This window comes from Macaca thibetana, chromosome 2 (assembly GCF_024542745.1).
Source record: "Macaca thibetana thibetana isolate TM-01 chromosome 2, ASM2454274v1, whole genome shotgun sequence".
Lineage (NCBI taxonomy): Eukaryota > Metazoa > Chordata > Mammalia > Primates > Cercopithecidae > Macaca > Macaca thibetana.
In genome coordinates this window covers 100,717,666-100,744,464 of record NC_065579.1, presented here as the reverse complement: position 1 = coordinate 100,744,464, position 26,799 = coordinate 100,717,666, and the positions used below count along the sequence as shown (strand labels likewise).

General features: G+C 46.8%; 2 protein-coding genes across 2 annotated transcripts in view; both read right to left on the bottom strand.

Annotated features, from left to right (window-relative positions):
• The window catches only part of TMIE (transmembrane inner ear), a 538,092-nt gene that overhangs the window by 206,123 nt on the left and 305,170 nt on the right, over positions 1 to 26,799 (bottom strand). The gene's annotated exons all lie outside the window — the stretch shown is intronic.
• Positions 5,606 to 13,046, bottom strand: RTP3 (receptor transporter protein 3). The gene is given in 3 exon segments (XM_050780589.1): positions 5,606 to 9,515; positions 9,517 to 9,543; positions 12,050 to 13,046. Coding segments are annotated over 3 exon segments (696 nt in total). The 5' UTR covers positions 12,205 to 13,046; the 3' UTR covers positions 5,606 to 9,001.

Below are 26,799 nucleotides of genomic sequence, written 5' to 3'. Positions count from 1 at the left end.
CCCCCTTTGATTCCCCGACCTGTGCCACTATTTCCAACATTCCTACTGAATAAGAAATTCCAACATTCCTACTGAATAAGAAATTAGAAAAGGAGGCCGGGCGCGGTGGCTCAAGCCTGTAATCCCAGCACTTTGGGAGGCCGAGGCGGGTGGATCACGAGGTCAGGAGATCGAGACTATCCTGGCTAACATGGTGAAACCCCGTCTCTACTAAAAATACAAAAAACTAGCCGGGCGTGGTGGCGGGCGCCTGTAGTCTCAGCTACTTGGGAAGCTGAGGTGGGAGAATGGCGTGAACCCGGGAGGCGGAGCTTGCAGTGAGCCGAGATCACGCCACTGCACTCCAGCCTGGGAGACACAGCGAGACTCCGTCTCAAAAAAACAAAACAAAACAAAACAAAACAGAAATTAGAAAAGGGCAGTCAGAAGGTTAGATTATGACTTAGGATGGGGCCGGGAGTCCCTTTGCTTCGCAGGCAGGGAAACTTAAGAGGTATGAATTCCCTATTGCTGCTGTAACAGAACCACAAGTTCAATGGTTTAAAATAACACAAATGTATTCTCGTACAATTCTGTAGGTCAGAAGTACAACACAGTTCTTACTGTGCTAAAATCAAGGCAGGGCTGCATTCCTTTTTAGAGGCTTTTCGAGAAAATCTGTTTCCTTGCCCATCCTGGTCTCTGGAGGCAACCCCCATTCTTTTGGGCTCCTGACCTCCTTCCTTCATCTTCAAAGTCAGCAACATTGTGTCTCTCCAACTCTTCTGAAGTCACATCTGTCTGACAAAAGCCAGGAAAGATTCTCCACTGTAAGAACTCGTGTGATATATTGAGCCTAGCTGGATGATCGAGGACACTCTCCCCATCTCTAGGTCCTCCTCCTTAATCACATTTGTAAAGTCCCCTGTGCTGCATAAGGTCACCTGTTCACAGGTTCTGGGGATTAGGACATGGGCATCATTGAACCACATCACAGAGGAATTCACTCATTTTTTCCATGTACTTATAAGGTTTTATTATTTCCATTTAAGTCTCTAATTCATTTGAAATTTATCATGGCATATGGCTTGAGGAATGGTTCTAATTTTATCTTTTACCATAGGGCTGTCTAGTCATCCTAAAAACACTTGCTAAAAAGTCTGTCTACCCTTTCTGCAAAGATTTGAGATGATGCCTTCGTTGTATGTTAAATTTGCATATGAGTCTGTTTATCTGTTTATGGACTTTACATTTTGTTTTAATGGCCGTGAAAAAAGGCAGACCTATAGCTCATTTACTTTATCTCTTTGTTTTCCCCTGGTCCCACCAGCCTGACTCCTTTTCCGTAATTAGGACTCCACATTCCCCTCATAAATCTATATACAGATGGCCCCTGACTTAGAATGGTTCAATTTATTATTATTTTTTACTTTACAATGATGCAAAAGTGACATATATTTAGTAGAAACCATACTTTAAAATGGGAAGTTTGATCTTTTCCCAGCCTAGCCATAGGCAGTAAGATACTCTGCCCTATTGCTGTTCTGAACATGTTAAGGTGGGCTAGGCCAGGCTAAGCTAAGCTATGATGCTTGGTGGGTGGGGTTGTTATTAAATGCATTTTTGACTTATGATATTTCTACTTATGGTGGGTCTATCAGGACATAACCCCATCATAAGTTGGGGAGCATCTGTATATCCCAGTGGTTCTGTTTCTGTGGAGAACCCTGATTACACAGAAGGCTACTCTCAACCACATATGACATGAATTCGGGAAGTGATGTCTGAGCCTGTAGGAACGGGGAAAATCTTATAACTAAAGGAGGTAGGGGTGACTTAGGGACAAAAGACTAATCTTTAGGGGAAAACTCCTTGGGGGAATTCCTTGAGGAATAATGACCAAATTATTTTTAAGAAAAGATCATTTCCTACATTAAACTTGAACTGTTTCTAGCCCTGTGTTACTATTAGCGTACTTTGTTACTTCCATGAGTTCAAGAAAATAAGAAAACCAAACCCACTAACCAGTGTTTGAAGTCACCCAAGCAGGTGTGGTCTTCCCTAGTCACCATGTTCTCTTTGTGTTTATCAGCAAATATTAGTTGCCTTCCCCAGAACTTCACTACCAAGAGGCAAAGACTGAATTCTGCAAGGGAGTAAACTGTCATTGGCAAGCAGGTCCCTTGTCATGCCACCTGGTCTGTGAGCCCTTGGGTTTTCAGGTGGCCCAGACTTGCTCCTGTGTATGCCCCTTCCAGGTAGACAGGAATGTGCTCTGATGGTGGGAACACTGTGTCAGACTATGGTGTCCTCTGTTTAGTGGGGAACACAGAGCCAGGGTTTTAAACCAGGGCATGGTTCTCAAAGTATGGGACCACTGGGCACTTCTGACTCTTCTACTCCATTCATGGGAAAGGGGGAAGATACCAGCACAACCACAGGTGGTGAACATCACTTATTTCACCAATACAAGTAATTTCTGATATGTTTTATGCAAATTAACAATGACCCCTTTGCAGAAATATTTGAAACTTAGCACAGCTGTCTTGAGTGAGGATCCCAATTAGTTGCTAATGAATGCTAATTGACCACCTCTGGGATGGGGGTAACAGGCCACAGGGTATAGATGGCACAGATACAGACACACACACACACCCTAGTATCTATACTGAAGTGTTTAGAAGCAAATCACAATGAATGATTGGGTGTTCTGTGAAAAGGCTGTACATGGAAAATGATCCCCAAATGACACAGGATCCGAGAAACCAAAGAAAGAGGCAGACAAATCCAGTTTGTCGGTATTGGGTGATTTTTTAGGGGGGATTTACAGACAGTGTAAGAGACAGTGTACAGAAAAGACCATATAGACAGTGTGGTCTTTCGCGGTTGCAAGACAGGCAGATCTCTGCATTGCAACCCTCCAGACACAGGGCTTATATCTTGGTTAAATATTGTACGTGCTGTAGAAGGAATGTGCAGGGTGCTACGGGCATCTCAGTCCATGATTTCTGCAACAACGAGGGTTGTTTTGGAGGAAACTTACAATAAATATGTGTTCCTACATAAACAGCCAGGAGTTCAAGACCAGCCTGGGTGACAGAGTGAAACCTTGTCTCTACCAAAAAAAAAAAAAAAAAAAAATTAATGTGGCTACTGAAAACATTTAAGTTACCTATGTGGCTGACATGCTCTAACTCTACTAGACAGCACTGCCAAAATGAAGGCGATGTTTATAGAAGAGGAAGGAAATTCTCTCAGTTGGCTGGCTTTGTGTCCACCTCTACTCCCATATTAGAAGACAGTAGCCTTGACTGTATGTGAGAAATTTGACAACTCTGTTGAGATTTTGGAATAACAACTGCAAAATTCTTTCTGATTCTGGCCACTGCAGAGCAGCTACGTTTGGACCCTTCCTATCACCAAAAATAGCTATAAAAGCTAGGCAAAAACAAGGAAACAAAGGATGAGATGCACTGGAGAGCAACAAGCATGGATAGGCTGCGAGGAGCTGGTCCTCTGGAGGAGGGACACACATAGGGCAAGCCTCATGTGCCCGAGTTGGCTTGAAGACAGTTTCTGAAGCCCAGGAAATAAAGCAAAACAAAAAGTGATTATTTCAGTTGAATGAGGAGACAGGAGTCAGAATCTGAGGCTGCCTAGGCACCTGAAATTTAAAGGCAAAATCCCAGAAAGAAGGGAATTGAAGAGAAGAGGCTCAAAATGCTGCATTCCATTTTTCTTTCATTGGCTGATTACCAAGATGTGCTGTTCCAAGGGAAAACAAAGCCAGGCTCTGGGAGGATAAAGGTTTGCATGGAAATTCTGGCAGCCATGCAGTACTGGAAAGCCAGAAATGGGAGGGAATGCCTAGTAGGGAGTGTGTATGGGGGTGGGGGTGGTGTTGGTAAACACCCGTGGCTTCCAGGCGAGAGCACAGAAAACCTCAGCCTCAGATTGGCTTTCTCCCCAGCATGGGCTACACAGCCTATGAGTAAGGGCAAAGGTGAAGTATGCCCCAGCTTCAGGTAGGTCCCAACGGCATCTAAAACCAAGCCAAATTGCCCAGACTGCTGCTCTCACCCCTCTCCAAGCACAGGGACCCTCCTCCAGTTGGCCTTGGCCCTTGCCCAGCTTGCTCTGCAGTGCTGCCTGTCCCTGAGTCAGCACTCTGTATGCTAATTACCACAGTGGTGACGTCTTCTAAGGCAAGGCCCATCTGTGGTCATTTTTTCCTGACTTGTTTATCAAGTTTCAGCCACTCATTCTTCCACATGAATTAAGCACACATCTTTTTCTGTTTCAGAAACAGTGTGTCCTTTGCCAAAGAGTCAGCGAGGATCATCCATGAATACACATGAGGAGACAGACTGCAAATGGGTAAAGTGGAAAACATCATTTTCATTTCCAAGCTGTTCATGGCCAAATGGCATGCAGAGAGCCCAGCAGTGCTCAGTTCAGATGTGGCAGGCTCATTCACCAAGCAGCCCTTCTTTCACCTCACACAGCTGTGCAGAGACTCCTCCCTGGGTTAGGAAGCAGGGAAAGGTGAGGTGAACTGGGCCCTGCCTCAGAAATTCCTGCTTCACTAGGAAGCCAGAGAGCATTAGAACTGGGTGGAATAGAACGGGGGCTGTGTAGATGGACAACCAGCACTAGTGGAATGAAACTCTCACCAGGGAGATGAAAGGAGGCACCTCGGGGATACTGGCACTCCAGTAGGGAATTAAAAGATGGACATGGTCTCATGAGTAGCTAGGAAGAGGCAGAGGGAATTTGTGAGCAAAAGCCTAGGAGTGGGAAAGATAAATTAGCCAAGGCATGGTTGCAGGTGTGGTTTGAGGGAACAGGTGGGAGACATGAACTGCCAGAATGACACTCCAGGACAACGTGAGGATGCAATGTGCCCTAGAGGGAGCACCAGGGTGCAAGCAAGGCACAATTCCAGTCGATGGAGGGGGGCAGGTGGGGAGAGGATGGGGATGAGGGTGAATGAAAAGAAGTTGTTGGCTGTAAGTGATTATTACACTAATTTCCATTGCATAAATGGAAGGATTCACATTTCTAGATTTAAAAAAAGGTGTGAGAAGGAGTCTTAAAATTAATGTCATTAATCAGGACACAGCGTGTTCAAAAGACTGCTTTGGTTTCAGAGTCCTGGTGATATGGTTTGAATGTGTCCCCACCCAAATCTCATCTTGAATTATAGTTCTCATAATCCCCACGTGTCATGGGAGGGACCCGGTGGGAGGTAATGGAATCATGGGGGCGGTTTCCCTCATGCTGTTCTTGTGATAGTTAGTGAGTTCTCACGATACCTGATGGTTTTATAAAGGACTTTTCCCTTCTTACTTGGCACTCATTCTCTCTTCTGCCACTCTGTGAAGAGGTGCCTTCCGCCCTGATTGTGTTCCTGAGGCCTCTCTAGCCGTGCGGAACTGTGAGTCAATTAAATCTCTTTTCTTTATAAATTACCCAGTCTTGGGTATTTGTTCACAGCAGGGTGAGAATGGACTAATACACCTGGTAAGAATCTGTCCACAGACTTCCACATTTGCTCCTTTAGAATAGGAGTCCTCAGTGTTTCTTTTTTTATTATTTTTATTATTTTTGTGATCATCCAGCCCAAAATGTCAGTCCCAATATTTTTGATTGCACAACAAGGTTAAAAAAAACTGAGCATGCACTGCAAATGTGTGTATATTTGTTATTCATGCATCCTCTGCATATTTATGATACCATTATCCTAATATATTTGCATACATTATAAAAACATACCATAAGAGATAGTCAACTTTAAGGAAAAACTAGACAGGATATCTCTCCCTCCTCAGCGGTGCATCCTGCCTCACCCCTCAGTCACAGGTGGCCCCATGGAGACCACTCACTGAGAACCCACGTTTTCAGCCTGACTGGCTCCTTCGTCAACAGACTCACACTGTGGCAGTCTCCCCTCCTCTCCACTAGTTTTGTTTCTCAGTATTACTTTGCTCGGCTCAAAAGTTACCTAGATGTAAGGGCCTTCTTAAATTCTCCCTTTTGACTATTTCTTTTCTTTCAGCCTCTCTCTCTGTGTTCCTCCCACTGACTCTCAACTTCAGGGAAAAGGGGAAGGTGCAGGGAAGAGAATCTGGACTAGAAGTCCTGGAAGCTTTCGGCCTTGGGCTCTGAGCAGCTGTGGACAATGCTGCAGTCACTGCGGGCATTCCGAGGATGAAGTGCAGCCGTTTATGTGGAAGGGTGCTAGGCACGTGCTATCGTTTGAATATTTGACCCTTTAAACTTCATGATGAAATTAGATCCCCAGTGTTAGAGGTGGGGCCTAATGGGAAATGTTTGGATCATGTGGACGAATCCCTCATGAATGGCTTGGTGCCATCCTTGCTGTAATGGGTGAGTTCTCGCTCTTAGTTCCTGCCAGAGTCAGTTGTTAGAACCCGGCACCTCCCCCCATCTCTCTTGCTTCCTGTCTCCCCATGTGATCCCTGCTTGTGTCAGCACTCCTTCACCTTCTATCATGAGCAGAGACAGCCTGAGGTCCTCACCAGAAGCAGATGCTAGTGCCATGCTACTTGTACACTCTGCAGAACTGTGAATGAAACAAGCCTCTTTTCCTTGTAAATTACCCAGACTCAGCTATTCCTTTATAGCAAAATGAACAGACTTAGACAGTATGCCTGTGCAGAGAAGGGCCCATAAGCCAATGCTGGTCTCTCATCTGCTCGCGCCTGGCAAACGCAATTCCAGGATCGATTTGGAACACCTTCTACTGTCACCCAGGCCTACCCACTCTGGAAACAGATATTTATCAACATAATTACCAGCTTGCATTACTATCTCTTATCTGGCAAAGGCAGGGCAGGCTCCATACTCTCTTCCCTTGCACTGGGAGTTGGCTTTGTCATGACCCTCCATACACTCACCTCAGTCTTCCAGTCCAGAGGCCACTCTCCTTGGAACAGGGTCAATTCCCAGCCTAGACACTCACTGTCAACTCTTTCCGAATACTGGACTGGGCCCTTGTGTGTTGCTGGGAGGAGACCATCTCGGGCCTTTGTATACTGGGAGATAGTGGGAGCTTGGGGAGGGGCATGAGTCTCCTTTTACTTTCCTGCTGACCTGCTGGAGGCTTAGGTCAAATTTTAATTTGCACAGGAGCAATACCAGTATTCATCCAGTTCAGGTCGTGCCCTAAGCCCACCACTTGGACACCCGTTTCCTCTTTCCGGCAGATACTAGGCAGCAACTGTCACTGGTCAGACAATATATTTCAGAGCAGGTGTATGTATGTCAGAGGTTACTTTTTTTTTTTTTGAGATAGAGTCTCGCTCTGTCACCCAGGCTGGAGTGCAGTGGTGCAATCTTTCACTGCAACCTCTGCCTCCTGGGTTCAAGTGATTCTTGTGCCTCAGCCTTCCAGTAGCTGGAATTATAGGTGCATGTCACCACATGTTTATATTTTTAGTAGAGATGGGGTTTCACCGTGTTGTCCTGGCTGGTCTTGAGCTCCTGAGCTCAGGTGATCTGCCCACGTTGGCCTCCCAAAGTGCTGGAATTACAGGCATGAGCCACCAGACTTCAATTACTTCCTTAGAAATTAGGCATCCCCTTAGAAGTGATAGATTTTTATGGCTATCTGGAATATTTAAAATCAGAACTTTCTATCTAGCCAGGTACCGTGCCTCCTTACATCCATCTTTCAATAGAAGTTTCATAAAGTCAATCCTTTGTTCAATTTTACTAAGAAAAATCTCAGCTTCATTCAGTTCAGTCACTGGGAGGACATGGTCTAAGGAGCAAATAGTTTCTGAGATCCTGTCCTCTGAACATGAAAAATTCTGGTTAGCTGGTAGGAATCCCAGAGCTCCAAGCTGACAGCCCTCACGTGAGGCTTGTGGGCGAGAACTCCACATGTGGACCGCATGTTAGTAAAACAGAGTCATCCACAGTTCAAAGCCATTTGAGACTGCACAGGTCAGCCCCATTATTCATGGAGTCTATCTGTGATTTTGCCTACCTGTTGAAATCTATTAGTAACCCCCGTATCAGTACTCATGGTGCATTTGTGGTCATTCACAGACATGTGCAGAGCAGGAGAAATTGGAGTCACCAGCACCCGTGTTCCCAACTGAGCCGGAGCAGGGCCTGTGTGTTCCCTGCCTGTTTGTTCCAGCTTTTGTACTATAAACAAACGTCCTTCTCCTGATCTATTTTGCCATGCGTTCCACATTTTTGTGCTTCTGTTGGTGATTTTGCCTGTTTTCAATGGTTCTCAAGCATAGTGCAGAGCACTGTCTGGTGTTCCTAAGAGTGAGAAGGCTATGATGTGCCTTATGGAGAGAGTATATGTGTATTAGAGAGGCCTGGGTTATGATGCTATGGGCTGTGAGTTCCCTGTTAATCAACAATTTACACTAATTACATTACCTTTAAAAAGAAAGATCTTGTGGCACGTCCTGCCCGCCCTCACCCCTGAGCAGCATGCACACCTCCTTCCATGGAGACAACTGTTTGAGAATGCAGGTTTTCATCCCGATGCTTTTGACTGCAAATGCCTTCACAGTCTGACCTCAGAGGGTCTGTGCAAAATTCCCTGATGAGGGAGCCCGCAGGCTTCACAAGATTTCCAAATGGTTTGTGAATCATAGACACTTCAGACTCAGTTCTCTAGAGAGTGAACACAATTGCGAAGGTCTTTTTTTAAAATACTGAAGTGAAAGTCACAGAACAAATGTAACCATTGAAAGTGAACAGTTCAATGACATTTAGTGCATTGACAGTGTTGTGCAAGCACACCTCTATCTCAGTCCAAAACATTTGCATCACACCTCTCTCCCCTGCAAAAGAAACCCCATCAGGATTAAGCAGCTGCTTCCCATCTCCCACTACATCTCCCACTCCAGGCCCTGCTAGCAATTCATCTAATAGATTTACCTATTCTGGACCTTTCACATAAATGAAATCATATAACATATGACTTTTTGTATCTGATTTTTTTTCTGATTTAGCATCATGTTTCCAAGGCTCATATAGCAGTTCTTGCAACAATCACCACAATAACAATGAGGATGACACAACAGCAGAAAATGCTTACGTTCCTACAGATGTGGTTCTGCAATATGTAGGAACAGACATTCTTTCTTGAGGCCCAGGGCTCAACTCCCTCCTCCACCTTGTAAATGGAGTATACTCTTGGGGTCTGAGATTGGGGGAGGCTTGTAACCTGTTTGGACCTAGCACAGAAGCCCTCCAGACAGGCCTCACAGTTGTCACTATTGTGTGGTCCTTCAAGAGAGATGTCCTTGATCATAGGAACCTCCTCTGTCAACTGAAATCTTCCTCTATAGCATTTCTTCATAATTCGGAACACCAGGTTTTTCAGGATTCTTGAGATGTTCTCTTGCGTGAACTCAGGGTCCTCAAACAGAGGTTGGGGGCATTTCTTACATCTCTGGGTAAACACCCTCATCTTTACCTGGCCCCTGGACTTCTCCTCACTCCAGTGCATGTGGAAAAGGACCAGAACCTGGGCAGAGGCTCTTACGAGAGCAGGAGGAGCACTGGAACCTGTGGAGACAGAAGAGAGCCTCAGCCTGGCTCCATGTGGCCAAATCACAGGGCACTGCCAGAGAGAGAAAGGAGCTACCAACTGCAGAGAGACATGACTTGACTCGGGCTGTGGCTCAGTGGTGGAAGAAATTACTAAGACCTCATTCCCATCTCCACTGTGCCACTGACACGCTGCATGCCACACACTGTCTGCTATGAAAACAGTGAATTGCAAGCTCTTAGATCTGGGAGGGACCTTGGGCATCTTCTAAGTCCAACACGTTCATTTTAGAGATGAGGCACACTCTGGAAACTCCTCATGTCCAGAGACCCAGTGGGTGTAAAAAGGCATGACTGGGACTCTGGTCTCCCTATTCCAAAGCAAAGCTTCTTCAAATGTAGATTCAAATGGGTCAGAGGCTACAACTGCAGCAGCAGCCAGTTCAGTTCAGGACCCTGAAATCCACAAATCCATACAGGTGAGTGTTGATTAAGTTATAGACTCATGAGTTGGCGGCAGGAGCCTGAAGAGTCCAAGATTCTCCTAGAGGAAAGCCTTTGCCTTTCTCTTGGCTGCCGAGGGTCCCCGGTCGGCAGTATTGCAGGGAGATCACAGCGTCCAGCTCTCTCTTCATTTGTTCCCCCTCCAACCCAGTTCCTTTGCTCAAAGTAGCCTGGAAAGCTTCATATTCTGAATGCCACTGGCTGCAGACAGGGTACAAGAGAATGACACCTTGTCTCAGCAGGGAGGAGGGCAATTTTCTGAGCTAAGGTATCTGGACAAATACATGTTAGGAGGTAGAGAGAGAATAAGGCAGGAAGCACATGGCTGTATCCAGGAAAGGAATTATGGGAGAGGCAGAGAGCTGCAGTGTGGCGGAGACATTTAATGCTCACCTAATTATCCATGCACTCCCTCCCACTTCCCAGCCCCTTTGCCGTGAGGTTGGGGCCATGGGATCATTGGGCGATGAGATGAGGCCAGCAGTGATATATGTTCCTTCCAGATATGGTCACAGAAGCCCTGGTAAGACATTCCAGCTTTCTCTTCCTCTGCTTCGGTGACCTTGGAAGCCACACGTAAGGTTAAATCAGTGATATTTCCAGGTTTATTTGTCACTGTCACTGAGCCTAGCCTTGGCTTGATGCCTGGATACAGAGAAATTAGGCCACGGGTGGTGAATTGGAGAGGGCTGGGAAGACTGAGTTAGTCCAGGGCATGCTCCTATATCTTGACTCTAGCTGCAACCCACAGAGTGAATGCAAGGTTGAAATGAGAGGGAGAGGTCAAGAAGCTGTGATCACTGTGAGAGGACCTTGCTGGGAGTCACCCAGAGTCAGCAGTGCAGAGGGACCTGGGCCCTGCTCTGAGCAGACGTCCACTGCCGTCCCCTGGGTCTCAGTGCTGTGTTCCTGTGCTGGTTCAGAGTTCAAACTTCCCACAGACAAATGGACTGAGACTTTGGTGCAATGCTCCCTATGGCAGCTCCTGGCCTGAGAAAGCCATAGGCCAGTGGGAGGGCTCTGCTCCCTCTATGTAGACTCTCCCCTGGAGGGGGCAGCAGGTGGGACAGAGTCCCCAGCCTCCACCCTCTGTGCACTGTGGGCAGTCATCCCCGTCACCCTCCCAAGCCTTGGGGCTCCCCATTTCCACCTGGAAAAGAGAGGATGAGACTTAGGACGATTTCTAAGACTCCTATTTTAAAAAGATTCTATCAGCTCAGAGTAGAGAGGGGCAGGATTGCTGCCTGGTGCCCAGGCCCCCTGCTCCTCCGGCCTCCCCCGGGGGGGTCTCCTCAGTGCCGTGAGTCTCTCCTCCTAGGGGTTCCATGGTGGGTCCAACAGTCTCCCTAGGCAGGGGGTACATGCACCGCCCATGGGTGCAACAGCTGTCCTTCCTCCCCTCCCCTTTCCTGGCTGCTCCCTGTCCCCACCCCCGCCCGCAGACTGATTTCTCTGTATTCAGGCATTAGCTCACAAAAGTGCTCAGGCCTGCTCTTGTTTTGGGGCTCATTGTAATTGTGAAAAAACAATCTTTTTTTTTTTTTTTTTTTTTTTTTTTTTTTTTTTTTTTTTTTGAGACGGAGTCTCGCTGTGTCGCCCAGGCTGGAGTGCAGTGGCGCGATCTCGGCTCACTGCAAGCTCCGCCTCCCGGGTGCACGCCATTCTCCTGCCTCAGCCTCCCGAGTAGCTGGGACTACAGGCGCCCGCCACCGCGCCCGGCTAATTTTTTGTGTTTTTAGTAGAGACGGGGTTTCACCATGTTAGCCAGGATGGTCTCTATCTCCTGACCTCGTGATCTGCCCACCTCGGCCTCCCAAAGTGCTGGGATTACAGGCGTGAGCCAGCACGCCTGGCCGAAAAAACAATCTTTAATGAAGTTAAAACTTCTTGGATGATGGGCATCTTATTTCCCATAGTCTTCAATTTGCAAGCATGGAATAGAACAAGAAAAGTAACAAGTATACCTAGTAAGAAATGCTCAAGGATTTTCTGGAATTCGTACCATCATATTCCCCCTCACCTGGCGAAGGTCCACTGCTGGTATTGCATCCAGCCTGGCTTCAGGACGTTGGGAAGAAGGCCCTTGTCTGGTCTCAGGGTCCATCTGTGCCATGGCTTCACCTCCTGCATTAACTCCTGAAACATTTGCTTCCACACTTCTGTGTCCCGAGTCATCTCTGCTGTTACGGTGTGCCAGGGTGGGTTGAGCTCTCCTGGGCCCTGGCAGGTCTGTAGTGGGAGATGAGGTTTCTCACTTCACAGGGCAAGGGCTCAGACCTGCCCTCCCTTTGAGGACCTGGATTGGGCCCATGGACCATGTCTCTGCCCCAGGGACAAAGGTCAGTTGGCTCCAAGTTCAGAGGATGGCACTAGGCTCCACAAGGAATTTCAAAAGGCACAGAACTTGTGATTTTATTCATCAAAATGTTGCCAAGGGAGAGCTCTAAACTCCAAATCAGGAGGAGTGCACTTCACTTCAGTCTGGCTCTGCTGTCTACCTGCCTGTGACCAGGAACACATCTTTTCACTTCCAGCACCCCTGTACACGGTGGAGAGAGGCTGCAGGTGTTCTCTCCAGCTCTAACACTGGAAAATCCTTCTCCATCAGGCTGCTGTGCTCATGCTGGGGAGGAGAGGCACAGGGAAGAAGGATGCAGTGGTCCTGGGACCTCAACGAGATTCGGATTCCCGTGTCCTTGCTCCAGGCTCTTTATATTCCGGCAGACACCCAAGGCTGCCCACCCATGAGAAACCAAAGCTGACGCAATCACTGTTTGCCCAGGTGACAGGTACAAGGGCGCAGGTCGGTGAGAGGCCACTAGCCCTAGGCAAACCCAGAGTCACTGCCCTCCTCCCTGAGGCGGTTCCCCATCCTCTACTTCCTGCAAGAGAGGATGAGGAGGAGGAAGAGGGGAGATTAGGGAGTGGGTACCGGAGTGGGCAACACCCCAGGAAGGTACACAAGACTCTGGTGTCCGCATCCCAAGACCTGTCCACAAACTGCGTGTGTCTTCCTCGGAGCCAGGCACTGGCCTATGTCCCTGGCCACCTCCCAAGAGGAGGAGAGGAAGGAAGGGAGCAGACCAGGGAGGAAAAAGGAAAGGAGGCTGGGGATGCAGGGGGACGAGGGGATCTTCTGGGGCACTTGGAAACAAAGCCACCTCCTTCCTCCTCTCCAGCCCAGCTGCCCGCAGCTCTTGCCCTTGGGTTCAGCTCCTTGGCAGGTCCAAGTCCTGGGCCTCCCCTCTTTCCAAGACAGTTTTGTTTCTCAGCATTAAAGCTATCCCTCAGTTCCAGGGGGATTGGTTCCATGGCCCCCCACAGATACCAAAATCCTTGGATGCTCAGGTCCCTTATATAAAATTACATAGTATTTGCATATAATCTATGTACATCCTTCCGTATCCTTTAATTGATCTCTAGATTGCTTATAATACCTAATATAATGTAAATGCTATGTAAATAGCTGTTATACTGTATTGATTTTAAACTGCGAACTAAAAATGAGATCCTAAGCCCCCAAACCAACTGAATGGACTCGCTTTTGGCCAAGGGGACCCCTGAGAAACCTGAAAAACTAAATTCCCAGCTAGATAGGAGGGGGAGTTGGAAACACCTTATCATACTCCCTCCCTTTGAGCTTAGGGACAACTGACCAGCATTGAGGTTAAAACAGAGATCATAAGACTGACAAAATAGACTGCTTGTCGCAATAAGATAACCACTTTATAAACAAGACCTAAGGCCATGCACGGTAAAAGTTATGCCCTACAAACCATAATATCTCATTAAAGGGAGTTTTATTAACCTGGTGTAATGGGGTTACTTTCCAACCTGACTGTGGTATACATCACATGACAGAGAGCAGACTCCCTTGACTTCAGCATTCCTTTTGCTGACTTCATCTGCACACAACGCTTAAGTCATTGCTACACCCCGAAAGAGATGTCCAACTTTGAATGTGACTATATTTGGAAAAAGGGTTTCTGCAGATGTAATTAAGTGAAGGATCTAGAGATGAGGTCAGTTTCATGAAATTTAAAGTTTCTTTTCATGGCAGGACATAACACAATGACAGGAAGATAGATACAAGGCAGAACTTTTTGTTAGTTATAACTCCAGACAAGAGAAGGCTGCCAGCCAGGCCCACACAGGGTGCCTGGGGACAGGGTAAGAGCCAGCTGGAGCTGTGAGGGGCAGTTTGTGGGTGGGAAGTTGGGTAGTTGCATGGGGCTAGCTAGGTTTCATGGGCTCCCTGTGGATTGGCTCATTTAAATAATTCTGAGCGCTCCAGGGCATAGGGATTGCCCCTAGTTGTCTAGTACTATTACGGACAAAATTGGTTCCCCCTAAATGGGGTCTTTTCCTGTTTAGTGCTGCAAAGCCAATATGCAAAATCAAAAGTGAATCTTAAGCAGCACAAGTTTTATTCAATGGCCATGGAATTGAGAAGTGGGAGCTTGGCTCACAAATCAACTTCTCAACTAGTGAGGGAAGAAGGATTTCTCTAATGAAGGGGTTAAACATTAGAAACGAGGGAGGAATAGTCATGTCTTTTCTGGAGATGGGTGGCGAACTTCTTGGAACTGGAGTGCTGCTTTCCTTTTTGTCCTTTTATGGCCTCTTTTGATCATGGTCATGGTGATTGTCAACCATCGTGGTGCTTGTAGGAGGGTCTTTTAGCATGGAAATGAGATTATAATAAAGCCTGAGATCTTTCTGAAGTCATTTGGTTGTCTATCTTCGTTCTAACCAGTCTTAGCTGGTCTGGTTACAAAGGGACATTTGTATCACAGGTGTCCTCTTTTTCAAAGATAAGCAGAGATAAAATGGGGTAGAAATTCAGCTGTGTCACAGAGGCATTACACTAGGTAACAGTTCCTGGCCTTGGGATTATTAGGGCAGGTGCACAGTGATCAGGAGTGGCCAGATAAAAAAGTGGTTGGAGTGTGGACTGACTCCTCTTTAGCCAGGGCCTCAAACATCACTAAAAAACAAAACTAAGCTATATTACAAGACTGTCCTGGATTTGGGGTAGGCCCTAAACCCAGTGACAGGTATCTCTATAAGGGAAAGGCAGAGTGACATTTGAGACACAGAGACCTAGGAGAAGGTCATATGGAGACAGAGCAGAGAATAGAGTTAAACTGGCACAAGCCAAGGAACACCTGAAGCCCACAGAAGCTGGAAGAGGCAAAAAAAGGATTCTCTCTAGACCAGCCTTTATAGGAGGCACGGCCCTGCTCATGCTTTGATTTTGGTCTTCTAGCCTCCAGAATTATGAGAGAATTCATTTGTATTGTTTTTAAGGTGTCCAACTTGTGATATTATGCGTGGAAGCCTTAAGAAATGATACACTGGTGTTTCACCCCCCTTGACTTCCCAGCTGTCCTGAGGGTTGGAGCCACCTGCCTGCTCTCTACAACAGGTAGAAGAATAGAAAGCAACTTCAGCACATACTTGCACTAGTGTGGGCCTTCCTTTTCCTACCTGCCACCACTTCCTTGGGTTCAGGTCCTCACTATCTGACTGGACAATTTTTATTTATATCCTCGAGTATTGTCTGTCAAAAATCATCCTTTACAGAGCTGCCAAAGAGCTTTTAAAAATTCAAATGCCACCCCCTGGCCAAGCTGGCCTCCTTGCTCTTCCTTGCACAGAATAAGCTGGAGCATGGCTCATTCTGTCAGTTCCTCTGGGCCTCCTCTTGAATTATTAGGGAGGCCTTCCTTAAATTCCCTCAATAAAGCAGCAAACCTCTCCCTCTCCTCCCACACTCTCTTTCCTTCTCACTATTCTATTTTTCCACATTCGCTTATTTTTTAATCATCTCCTGACATAGCCTTGCTTTCTAGGAAACTGCCAGTCCTGAGATAGAAAAGCAGGGAATTTTTGTTCATCTGAGCAGTGCCTGGATATTCAGTAATTATTTGAATGAATGTTGAATGAATTCTGTCCCAAATTCTGTTAACTCTATAGAACTATCCCAGTCTGGGGTTCCAGGGGTGGGAGGAGGGAGAATGGGGATGGTCTTGCAATTGCTCTTATTACAGTTTTTATGAGGGCAAGTACAGTTTTCTGGATCTATGCATTCTCTGGGGAATCATCCATTTCCTCTCTGATAACTTACTTCTTTTTCTGTTGGAGCTTTCTGCTGTGTCATCATCTAAGACCTAATGACACTTAAATAATCCCCTTTTAGTTTCCCAACTGTAGGAGCCTTTGGATCAAGGTAAGCCTCTTTTCCCTTTCAAATGTGGCCAGCCTACCCTCTGTGATCTTATTCTCCAAGGAAATTGCTCTCTCAGTCAAGTTTAATGAAAATGCTTTCCGCTATTTTTCTTTCCTTTTACACTGTCCCTGTGCTGAATGCAAGATCAAAAGTTTTACAAGCCAGTTTAGTTCTTCCTTGAAGCTGAGATGCGATTCCTAAGAACAGATTTTTCCAGGGCTGGGACTTTTAAATGTTTCCTTTGAATGACTGGTTTTATGATTCAACTGAGAATTTTTAACTGCAACCCAATGAGATGATTTGCCCTCCATATTCTAAAAGTTCTCATTTCTGATGATCTGTTCATTGGCTGAAATACACCACTCCCCTGAGATAAAATTCACAGCCTGCGCCAGGGCTTACGTAAATGAACAATCCAGAATCAATATGAGACCATGTGACTTTGGAAGTCGTGGATGGCCACAGGAAATCCCTCCTTGCTCAGCAGTCAGGGCAGCTCAGGCAGTGGCACCTACTGAACCTAGACCAGATATCCAGGTGTGCTCCCAGGCTGCAGAGGTTCCTGACTCGCAGAGCTCCTGGGGCCTGCTCTTGCCATGGAAATGGAAAACCTCCAAAGTGGGCAGTGGCCCTCGCTGCTCCTGGTCCTTCTGTCTTCTGGAACTTTTTTGTCACTTGTGTGCTTCAAATTTGTTTTTTTTTTCATAATTCTATTGTCAATGCCATAAAAAGGCATACATATAAATGATGATTATTTTTATTAAACAGTTTTGGTCTACACAGCCTCCTCCCAGCCCTGTGGCAGGAAACATGAAGCGCCTTCAAAGGGGTGTTAGAAGAGCCTGCTGACCAAATACCAAATGTTTATAAGCATGTGGGGCAACAGGGACAAATATAGCTGCCGCTCTTAGAAATTAGTACAGCCACTTTGGGAAAGAGTTTAGGATTAAAGATACACATGCCCTGTTCAGCAATTCTACTTGTATGTATACTATCCAGATAAACACTTGCACATATAATATACTGATATGTATTAGAATACTTATAGAAATACAATTTTAAAATTGAAACAACTGGAACACCCCTCTCTCCTCTCAGTGAACAGATAAAAACTTTTGTTAGAGTCATCCAGTGGAATTCTATGCAGCAGTGAAAATGAATGAACTAGAGTAGGGTTTGGTGAATTTTGGCCCACAAACAAATCTGGCCCATCACCAGTTTCTGTGTGGCTCGAGAACTAAGAATAACTTATAAAGATGGATATTTGCAGTAGATAAGAAATCGTCACTTTGATGTTATTTTCCCCAAAAGAACTTCATTATTCTAGGTCTGTATTACAAAAAATTGATTTAATTATGATTATATGTAATAATATTATAACATTACATTTTGAATTTCATCAACAAAGTTTTGTAGAAATTTGTCTTCCTTCTTATACCTAGATGAGTACCTACATAATATCTTTGATTTGCCTCTTGGTCCACAAAGCCTAAAATATTTATTATCTGGCTCTTTACAGAAAGAGGTTTGCCATTCCTTATACTAGAGCTACATATATCAACATGGGCTTATCTCACAGTCACAGCATTGAGTAAAGAATTCAAGCTGCTGGAGCTTCTACACAGCAAAATACCTCTTATATGAGGAACAAAACCACAACGCCATCGCTTAGGAAGTCATGCACTTGTAGTTAAGAACATAAGGAAATTTATAAACATAAAGGCGGGTGGATGAGAGGTCCTATGGCTGTGCTGGGGTTGTGAGCCACCCTGGCTATGGCAGTATTTCCAGTTCAGGCTTGAGAGAGCGAGTGCTACCTACCCTTCTAAATGCCGCAAAGAGTATCACTGAGCAAAAGATGCCATGATCAGCACAGGGAACAGAGAACACACTGGACTCAAAGGAGAGAAAGTGAATTTGTAACTTTGGGTTCCTTTAAACCTGGTTTTCTTGTGATCCCCGCTCTCTTACTGTTGAAGCTGTGGCCAACCTGTTCCTGAGACCAGCCTGCCTGAGTAACTCTGCCTGGCCTTCCTGTGGGGCAGAAGAGAGTATGTCTCATGTCCTTGGACCAGGTGACCCATGATCAGTGGCTCCCAGGCCAAGTTCCAGGTGAACGTTCAAGGCTGGGGTTTGAGAGCGGGATGCTAACCAGCCTCGCTGCTCCTGCCACCAGCCCGGGGACACAGGGCACCAACCAGAACCTCCATTTCTCATCCCACTGGCCTTGGTCCCCAAGGTGCTGCAGTAATTGAGCTGCTCTTTAAATTAGGACACATTCCTCTGGGGCCAAGGCTGTTCTTCTTTCCCAGAGGGAGTGCTCCTAGGACAGGAGAGGAGTTAATGAAGAAACTCTGCATTGTATCCTCGTGCTGAGGGAGTGCAACCGGGAAGGACAAGCTTGGAAGGGTTCAGACTGTTTGGAGCTGCAGTCAGCACACCTGTTAGCAGAGGGCTCTCACGGGTTTGGTAAGGCTGGCGCTGGCCAGGAATTTGCTGGGCAGGCAACAGGCCACTGTCTGTAAGCCGACAAAGGAGCAGCGGATCGGGAACCAATGGCATGGGCATACAGTGGGGACAGGAGGCCTTCTGAGCGCCTGAGCCACTGGAGGCGTGCCGGAAGTGCTACAGCTCAGCACGGGACCCTCGGGGCCACAGGGCAGGCGGGAGCTTGGAGAGGAAGTCTGGGCGCCAGCACGGATAGCAGGCCTGCAGCATACACAGGCTGCTCGGAGACTCCGAGGTCTGTGTTGAGAGGGCTGCAGAAAAAGTCATCACCACACCCAGGCTGCAGGGGCATCCGGACCGCCCTCCCGCGGCCCTCACTGGAAACGGCAGGAGCGCCCCTTCCTCCTGCAACGTCCCTCCGGCGCCCTCTAACGAGCAAGCTTGCTGAGCTCACTGAAGGAGAGAGATGCTTGGAGAAGTCCACGTCAGCGCATGTACTATATTGAAGGATGATTCGGAGCTGGGAGACAATGCATACAAAGCACACAAACTTTATTACAGATTCATGATATAACCGCACCAATGGGGGCTTGGGAAGAGAAGGACTGGCCTAAATAACTTTGGAAGATCATGTTTTGCCTGGAAATTATTAGGCTAAAGATGAAAGGCACTATGAGCAATGTACTCTAATTGATTTAATTAATTAATTAATTAATTAATTAATTTTTGAGACAGAGTCTTGCTCTGTCTCCCAGGCTGGAGTGCAATGGCGCGATCTGGGCTTACTGCAACCTCTGACTTCCTGGTTCAAGCGATTCTCCTGCCTCAGCCTCCCAAGTAGCTGGGATTACAGGCACATGCCACCATGACCAGCTAATTTTTATATTTTTAGTAGAGATGGAGTTTCACCATGTTGGCCAGGATGGTCTCGATCTCCTGACCTCATGATCTGCCCGCCTTGGCCTCCCAAAGTGCTGGGATTACAGGCGTGAGGCACTGTGCCTGGCCGATAAATTTATTTTATATAAGGGTACCCAGGTAAAGGATTCTGAAACAGCTTCACAGGTGTATGAGCAAATAAGTAAATGCATGATAGAAGGTGGGCCGGGTTGTTCACACTGTGGGAGAGGAAAGTTACGGATTAACAATAAAGGAAGGCTGGAATGAATCCTGGAGACTGGATTAGAGTTGGAGACATCAGTACGAAGCTCAGTATATACACAGATTGATAGGTACAGAAACAATGTGGATATGTGTATATATAATAATTTAGTATGTATGCATATATTACCTGGCTCAGTCTGCTGAGAGGGCCTAGAGGCAATGATACCCCAGTGCTCACATCTTGGTTTCTAAATACCATTCTGCAATAAAAGGAACAAAGGATCCTTGGAGAAATGACTGATAAAATACAAGAGCCTGGAGCATCTTGTAGTACCAGAAAGAAAAGAAGTACTCAAAAACAAAAAGGATGGGAACACATCAGAGGGACACAGGAACCAACCTGAAGGAGCTCCCAATGGCCAATGCTGGAACGATGTGAACAACAAAATAACTAACATAGTATTATATTGTGCTATAACCCAAAGTATTAAATATAAGTGAGGCTATTCTGATATAAATGATTTAATATATAATATAATATATAATATAAATGATTTAATATAAATATAAATGATTTAATAAATCATTTATATCAAATGATATACAAATGAGTACAAAGACAAATCTTTTTTAAACAGAATTTCAAATAGCATGTTAGACAGTCCTCCCTGCAGGGAATGAGGCTTAGTTCAGCCTCTGCCACCCTCTTTCTGGGCAGGCTAGAATCACTTCCAAAGAACTGAGTATGGAAAGGAGAAAAGAGTAACTAGTAGAGAAACCTGGTAGATACCATCTTTAACCCAGTAATGAAGGTGAGCATCAGGCAGTGTGGATGTAAGGCACCCTCTAATAGGATGTGATAAGAAGGGTGCTCCTCCTCCGTAGTATGCTTCCCCCAAACCTATAATCCCAGTCTGATAATGAGAAAAACATCAGACAGACTTAGACTGGGGGACATTCTACAGGATTCCTGATCAGTACTCCTCAAAACTGTTGAGGTCCTTAAAATTAAGGGGAAACTCAAAAACTGTCACAGCAGATCAGAGGAGGCTGGGACAAATGACAAGTAAATGCAATGTGGTGTCCTGGATGGGATCCTGGAACAGAAAAGAGGACATTAATAGAAAAGTTGATGGAATCCAAATAAGGTCTGGCATTTAGTTAATAGTAACATACCAATGTCAGCTTCTTAGTTTTGACAAATGTACCATAGTAATGTAAGATGGTAACAATGGGGGAAACTGGATGAGAGGTGGATGGGAAATCTCTGAACAATCTTTGCAACTTTACTATAAAACTATACCAAAATAAAAAGTTTATTTTAAAACATGGGTGTATTGGGCAGGTAAGTTCTCCTTTGTGAGCTCCAGTTTTCTTACTGGTAAAATGAGGTAAATAGTCTTCTCCGGGTCCTGCCAGGCCAGGATGAAGAAATGTCTTTGTGGTCAACAGATGCACAGTGCATGTTGAGGTACAGGGGCTGGATAGTGCAGAGGCCAAGTTTGCACCTTTACAAGGTACCTTGGTCTACTTACGTGGCTGAGCTGGACTTCTCTTGGCCCCACAGCTTTCTTTACCCCTCTCTGTGGAGAGTGGTAGTTCTGGTGTCTATCTTACCAAAGTCTTCCCAGTTGCAATTCATTCTACTGCTTTTGTTCCCTCCTCTGGGAAGACATGAGTTCCCTAATGCAGCCTGAAGCCCACCTCATCTTCATGGATGGACAAGAGACTTCTGAGAAACAAACTTACCCATTCAAACCCGAAGAATGGACTCAGAGACACAGAGAATAGTGAAAGTGTGACTTTTAATGACGGTCTTGCAAGATCGGGTGTGTGGCATGCAGGCACACCCAGCAAAGTTTCAACAAGCAACTTATCCCCTAGTGCACAGGTCCATCCCCCGGTTCCCAATAGACTGAGTACTATGGGGCTACAATCTTCCTGGATGTTGCCTATTGATTGTTAGTTAGGGGCTTTAGGTGTTTTGTTTGTTTGTTGGTTTGTTTTTATGGTTGTCTTGCTGCATTTTGTTGCAACCCACAATGCATTGCAATCCTAGTTAGCTTAGGGGCTCTTTAAGTATTTGCCTTATGACCTAAGTAGCTGGGCAGGCTGATAAGAACAGACAAAGCAAGCTATTTTGCAGACTAGTAAACTTTTACCTTAGACTAAACTTCTTTGGTTTGGGTGAGGACAACTAAGGGCGGGGGAAGGGAGAGGAAGGGGGAGGCCAACAAGCAGGCGTTGGCTATCCAAGCAGGAGCCTAGTACCTCCTGTTCCTTCTGTAGTTTGCTGACCTAAGCCGATTCAAGGCACTTTATCTTGGAAATGGACCACTGTATGCATTATTTCCTTCAGACCTGTCTGGGCCTTGGTCTCCAAAACCAGAAAATGGCAGCAACAATGAATGCACCACAAACTGCTGCACTTTGGTGGTGAACCCTGATCCCAAAGCTTTGAGTACAGTCTGTCTCACCCCACGCCCCTACTCACCTGCAGGGCTTCCTTTTTCCCATGCAGGAGCTGTTGGCACTCCCAGAGGGAGGGAAGGTGGGGAGCTCTTCTCAGGGGCCAGGAAGTTCTGGAAAACTTCCCCTCAGCAGAGCTCCCCACCTTCCCTCCCCCTGGGAGTGCCAGCAGTACCTGCATTCCCGCCTATTCTGGCTCTCCGGCAGGGAGCTCTGCCTCACTTCCCAGTGGACGGTGTCATGGCCTTCACAGCTGGCCTGAGTGAGCACAGCGGGCACTGAGGGGAACAAAGTGTGGAGGCCCACCAGCAGCCCTTATCATCACCTGCCAGCCACCTGCGTCAGGCTGGGCCGGCTGCACCCTGGGCTTTCTGCTACTGGCTTCCCGGATCCCTGGAACTCCAGCTGGGCCCCTGGGCTGTGGTCTGACTTGATCCAGAATTTAATGAGCAGAAGGAATGGAAGAAGGCTTATTCCCCCTGGTCCTGGCAGGTGCTCCCAGAGCCAGAGGAGCTGGCTGTGTCCTGAGAGCAGCAGGGTCCCAGAGAGGGTCTGGAAGCAGTGGGGCTGGCCAGGGAGGAGGCATCACCCCAGGGCCAGGCCTGTACATCCTTCTTTCTTTCCCAGCAGCCCCCAAGGATGTGAAAGAATTGACCTCTCTGCTCCGAGGTGGTGGGTAGGGGCATGAGGTGAGACAGACCGTATACCTTCAGGTATCACACCTGCTGGGAATGTTTGACTTCATTTTTCATCTGTTTCCTTATTCCTCCTCCGGGCACTTTTAATGTTCTTGCTTCATCAAGTTTAGCTAATTTTGATTGACAACAATACGCTGTGGCCCCCAGATCGTAAGGGCTCAGTTCCAGTGTGGGAGGAGGGTGGATACTGGCAGAACATTCCAGGCCCTTCTTGACACTGCCTTCCCAGCAGGGACATGCAGTTTTTTAGTGGAGCAAGAGTAGGGGTGTGGTGAGGAGAGCACAGCCCCTAAGGCCTGAGGCTGCCTGGAGGGAACCTCAGTTTCATCTTGCCCTGAGCCTCAGTCTCCTGATCTGTGAGATGGGGATGATGGTCACAGGACCTTCCTCACGGAGGTGGCTGAGGATCAAGCAGTGTTCAGAGCAGCACCCTAGGGGGGCAAGTGTTCAGAAGATGTTCCCCAAAGTCTGCCAAGCAACTTCGTTCTTTCTTTTCTCCCTAGTTTTTACCCTTTACTGTCCAGAGCCCAGGCCCCAGCTCGAACACCTATGCCACTATGACTTGGGTAATCATGACTATTGTCCATTTACAAATTTCCATCCTCTTCCCTTCTCCGACCCCTCCCTTCCCTCTTCAGCCATTTGTTTGTTTGTTTGTTTGTTTTTAGGGTTGTCTTGCTGCATTTTATTGCAGCCCACAATGCATTGCAATCCTAGTTAGCTTAGGGGCTCTTTAAGTATTTGCCTTGTGACCTAAGTAGCTGGGCAGGCTGATAGGAACAGACAAAGCAAGCTATTTTGCAGACTAGTAAACTTTTACCTTAGACTAAACTTCTTTGGTTCGGGTGAGGGCAACCAAGGGTGGGGGAAGGGGGTGGAAGGGGAAGGCTGACAAGCAGGGTTGACATTTGAGGTAGGAGGCCATATTTCAAGAAACCTTTGCTCTGCAGCCTCCAGGGGGCCTCCCAAGGGTATCTCTGGTACATCCCAAACAAGGACAGCACCTTTGGGGAGTGCCAAGGTTATTCATGAAGCCGAAGTCATTTGTATGCCTTCCTGCTGGGGGCTTTTAAAAATAAACTTTTGGCCAGGGTGTAGTGGCTCACATCTATAATCCCAGCACATTGGGAGGCAGAGGCAGGAAGATTGCTTGAGGCCGGGAGTTTGAGGCTACCCAGGCCAACATAGCAAGACCCCTGTCCCCGTTTTTTTTTTTTTTAACTAAATAAAATAAAATAAACTTTATATTGACACCCAACATACATATAGAAACGTGTACAGTTAATATTTGTGTAGCTACATGAGTTATCTCAAAATGAACACTTTTGTGTAATCACCACCCAGATCAAGAAATAGAAACATTTCCACCCCCAGGCCCCACTCTTGCTCCCATTAATCACTTTCCTGCCCCTCTTCCTCGAGGTTAACACTCCCCTATCTTGTGGCCTCACGGGCACTGGTTTTTACTGTTCTTGAGCTTCACATAAATGCAGGCAGGTGGTAGGTGCTCTTCTGTGTCCAACCTCTTATGCTCAATATTATGTGTGTGACATTCAACCATATTGTCATGGGCAGCAGCAGTTAGCTCATTCTCACTGCTTAGATGATAGTATTACAATTGATTTATCCATCTACCACTCACAGACATTTGGGATATGTATGGACGATGCTCTTATCAACATTCTTGTTTGTGTTTTTGGTGCACACATGTATGCCTTTCTGCTGGGCGTACACCTAGGAGAGGAGAGGCTGGGTTCCAGGCAGTGCTGTGCTGGCGTTGGCTCATGGGAGCTGGCTGTTATGTGGTCAGGGATTTGCAAAATTTTCCCCCATTCTGATCTTCCTTTCCCTTGCATTCCTGTAGCTCTTGAGGTTATTTCAGCCTATTGTATCTGTATGGTAGGAATGTTATACAACAGTGGAATATCACTCATCTCCTCCCAACTCCAAATTCAGTGGCACCCATCCATGTTGGCAGCTTGAAGTCATTCAAGGAGTTTTTACACCACAGAAATTGACAAATGCTACATATTAGAGCTTCATAGGTTTATTGTTTTGTTGATTGTCTAAAGTTAGACTTAAGAAAGTGATTCCTCCCTTCCTTCCTCCCCTTTCCTTTCCTTTCCTTTCCTTTCCTTTCCTTTCCTTTCCTTTCCTTTCCTTTCCTTTCCTTTCCTTTCCTTTCCTTTCCTTTCCTTTCCTTTCCTTCTTCTTTCTTTTTTGACAGGGTCTCACGTTATTGTCCAGGCTGGAGTGCAATGATATAATCACAGCTCACTACAGCCTCGACCTCCCAGGCTCAGGTGATCCTCCCACCTCAGCCTTCCAGGTAGCTGGAACTACAGGTGCTTGCCACCAAGCCAGGCCAACCTTTCTTTCTTTCTTCTATAGGACCACTTGCTCAGCGGTGATCCAGGCAGGGCAGTGAGTTGCAGGAAGGAAGAGGTCACAAGGGTGCAGGTGCTGAGCTTCCTGGAGGGGGGCTGTACTCAAATGGCCCTGAGAGTTGGAGTGGCCAAGGAGAGACATCAGGCACCAGGGCAGGGACAGCCTGTGAGTGCTGTGGGCATGGAGTGTGGCTGGGCCATGATGCCCATCAGCAGTGGAGGAGTGTGCAGGCTGGGGCACTTCCATTGGCAGGTGTGTCCCTGCTGTCGAGGGCTCCTGGCTTTTATGTGTCAGCCCCCATGGCCCACTTGGAGGGGAAACTACATGGCTGTCTCTGGGGCAGATGCTTAGTTTGAGGAAGCTGTGCTTCCTTCTCGAGACTTCTCTCCTAGGTTTAATTCTCACGTCTTGTATTTAACTGCTCAGATCTAGTCTCAATACATTCTTTTGTGCACTGACAATGGTGGGTAATGCAGAGTGACCCGTAAAATAACAAATCAACATTGTCCAAAGCTGCACACAAACCTTTTTGAAGCCCGTGAATGTGCCATTGTCTTTTTTGTAGCTGGGACACACATTTCCTGCTCTTACTCTCATGGAAAGGCCATGATGCGGTCAACAATCGACCACAAACAGGTTTTAATTTGATATTCCCAGAGCCAGGCCCAGCACCAGACAGGGACCATGCAGAGAAAACTTCAGCCCCTCTCTGGGTCCACGAGCAAGGAAGGAACCAATGTGCATGAAGTAAGGCAGGAGAGCAGCAGGTCCCCGCAGTCAAGGGCATGACAATCCATCGCCACAGGCACAATGGGCATGGTGCGGAAAGGTCAGAGTGGGGCTTCAAGGGTGGTTAGGAAGGTTGAGGAGTCCAAACTCTGGAAATGTGAGAACAATCCAGGGACGATACAGAGCATTCTACAAACCCCAGGAGCTGGACACAGCAATTTGTGTGAATGCGCATCTGCATTGTCCTTGGGAGAAAATGTGCCCAGGGTCCAAAAATTAGTTTTAAATAAAGTTCAAGGCCTCTACCTTTGGCTTCTATAGCAGCAATACCATTCTGAGTGGCAGTGAGTCAGGGAGCTGACTTCTCCACGATCCACCTGGATGTCCGGGGTCTGCTAGTCTCACCATGATTAGAATGGAGCTTCTGATCCACCTCCTCCTCAATCTGCTTTATTCCCAGTCTTCCCCATCTCAGTTAATGCAACTCCCTCCTTTTAGTTTCTCAGGCCAAAACCTTGGTGCCATCATCCACCTCTTTCCTTCACACCCCACATCCCCTTGTAATGTAAGCAAATCCCATGACCTCCTCTTTTAAAATACGTCAAGAATCCAGCCATCTCACTGTTTCTCCACTGCCACATCCTAATCAAAACCACTTCTGGCTGGGCGTGGTGGCTCACGCCTGTAATCCCAGCACTTTGG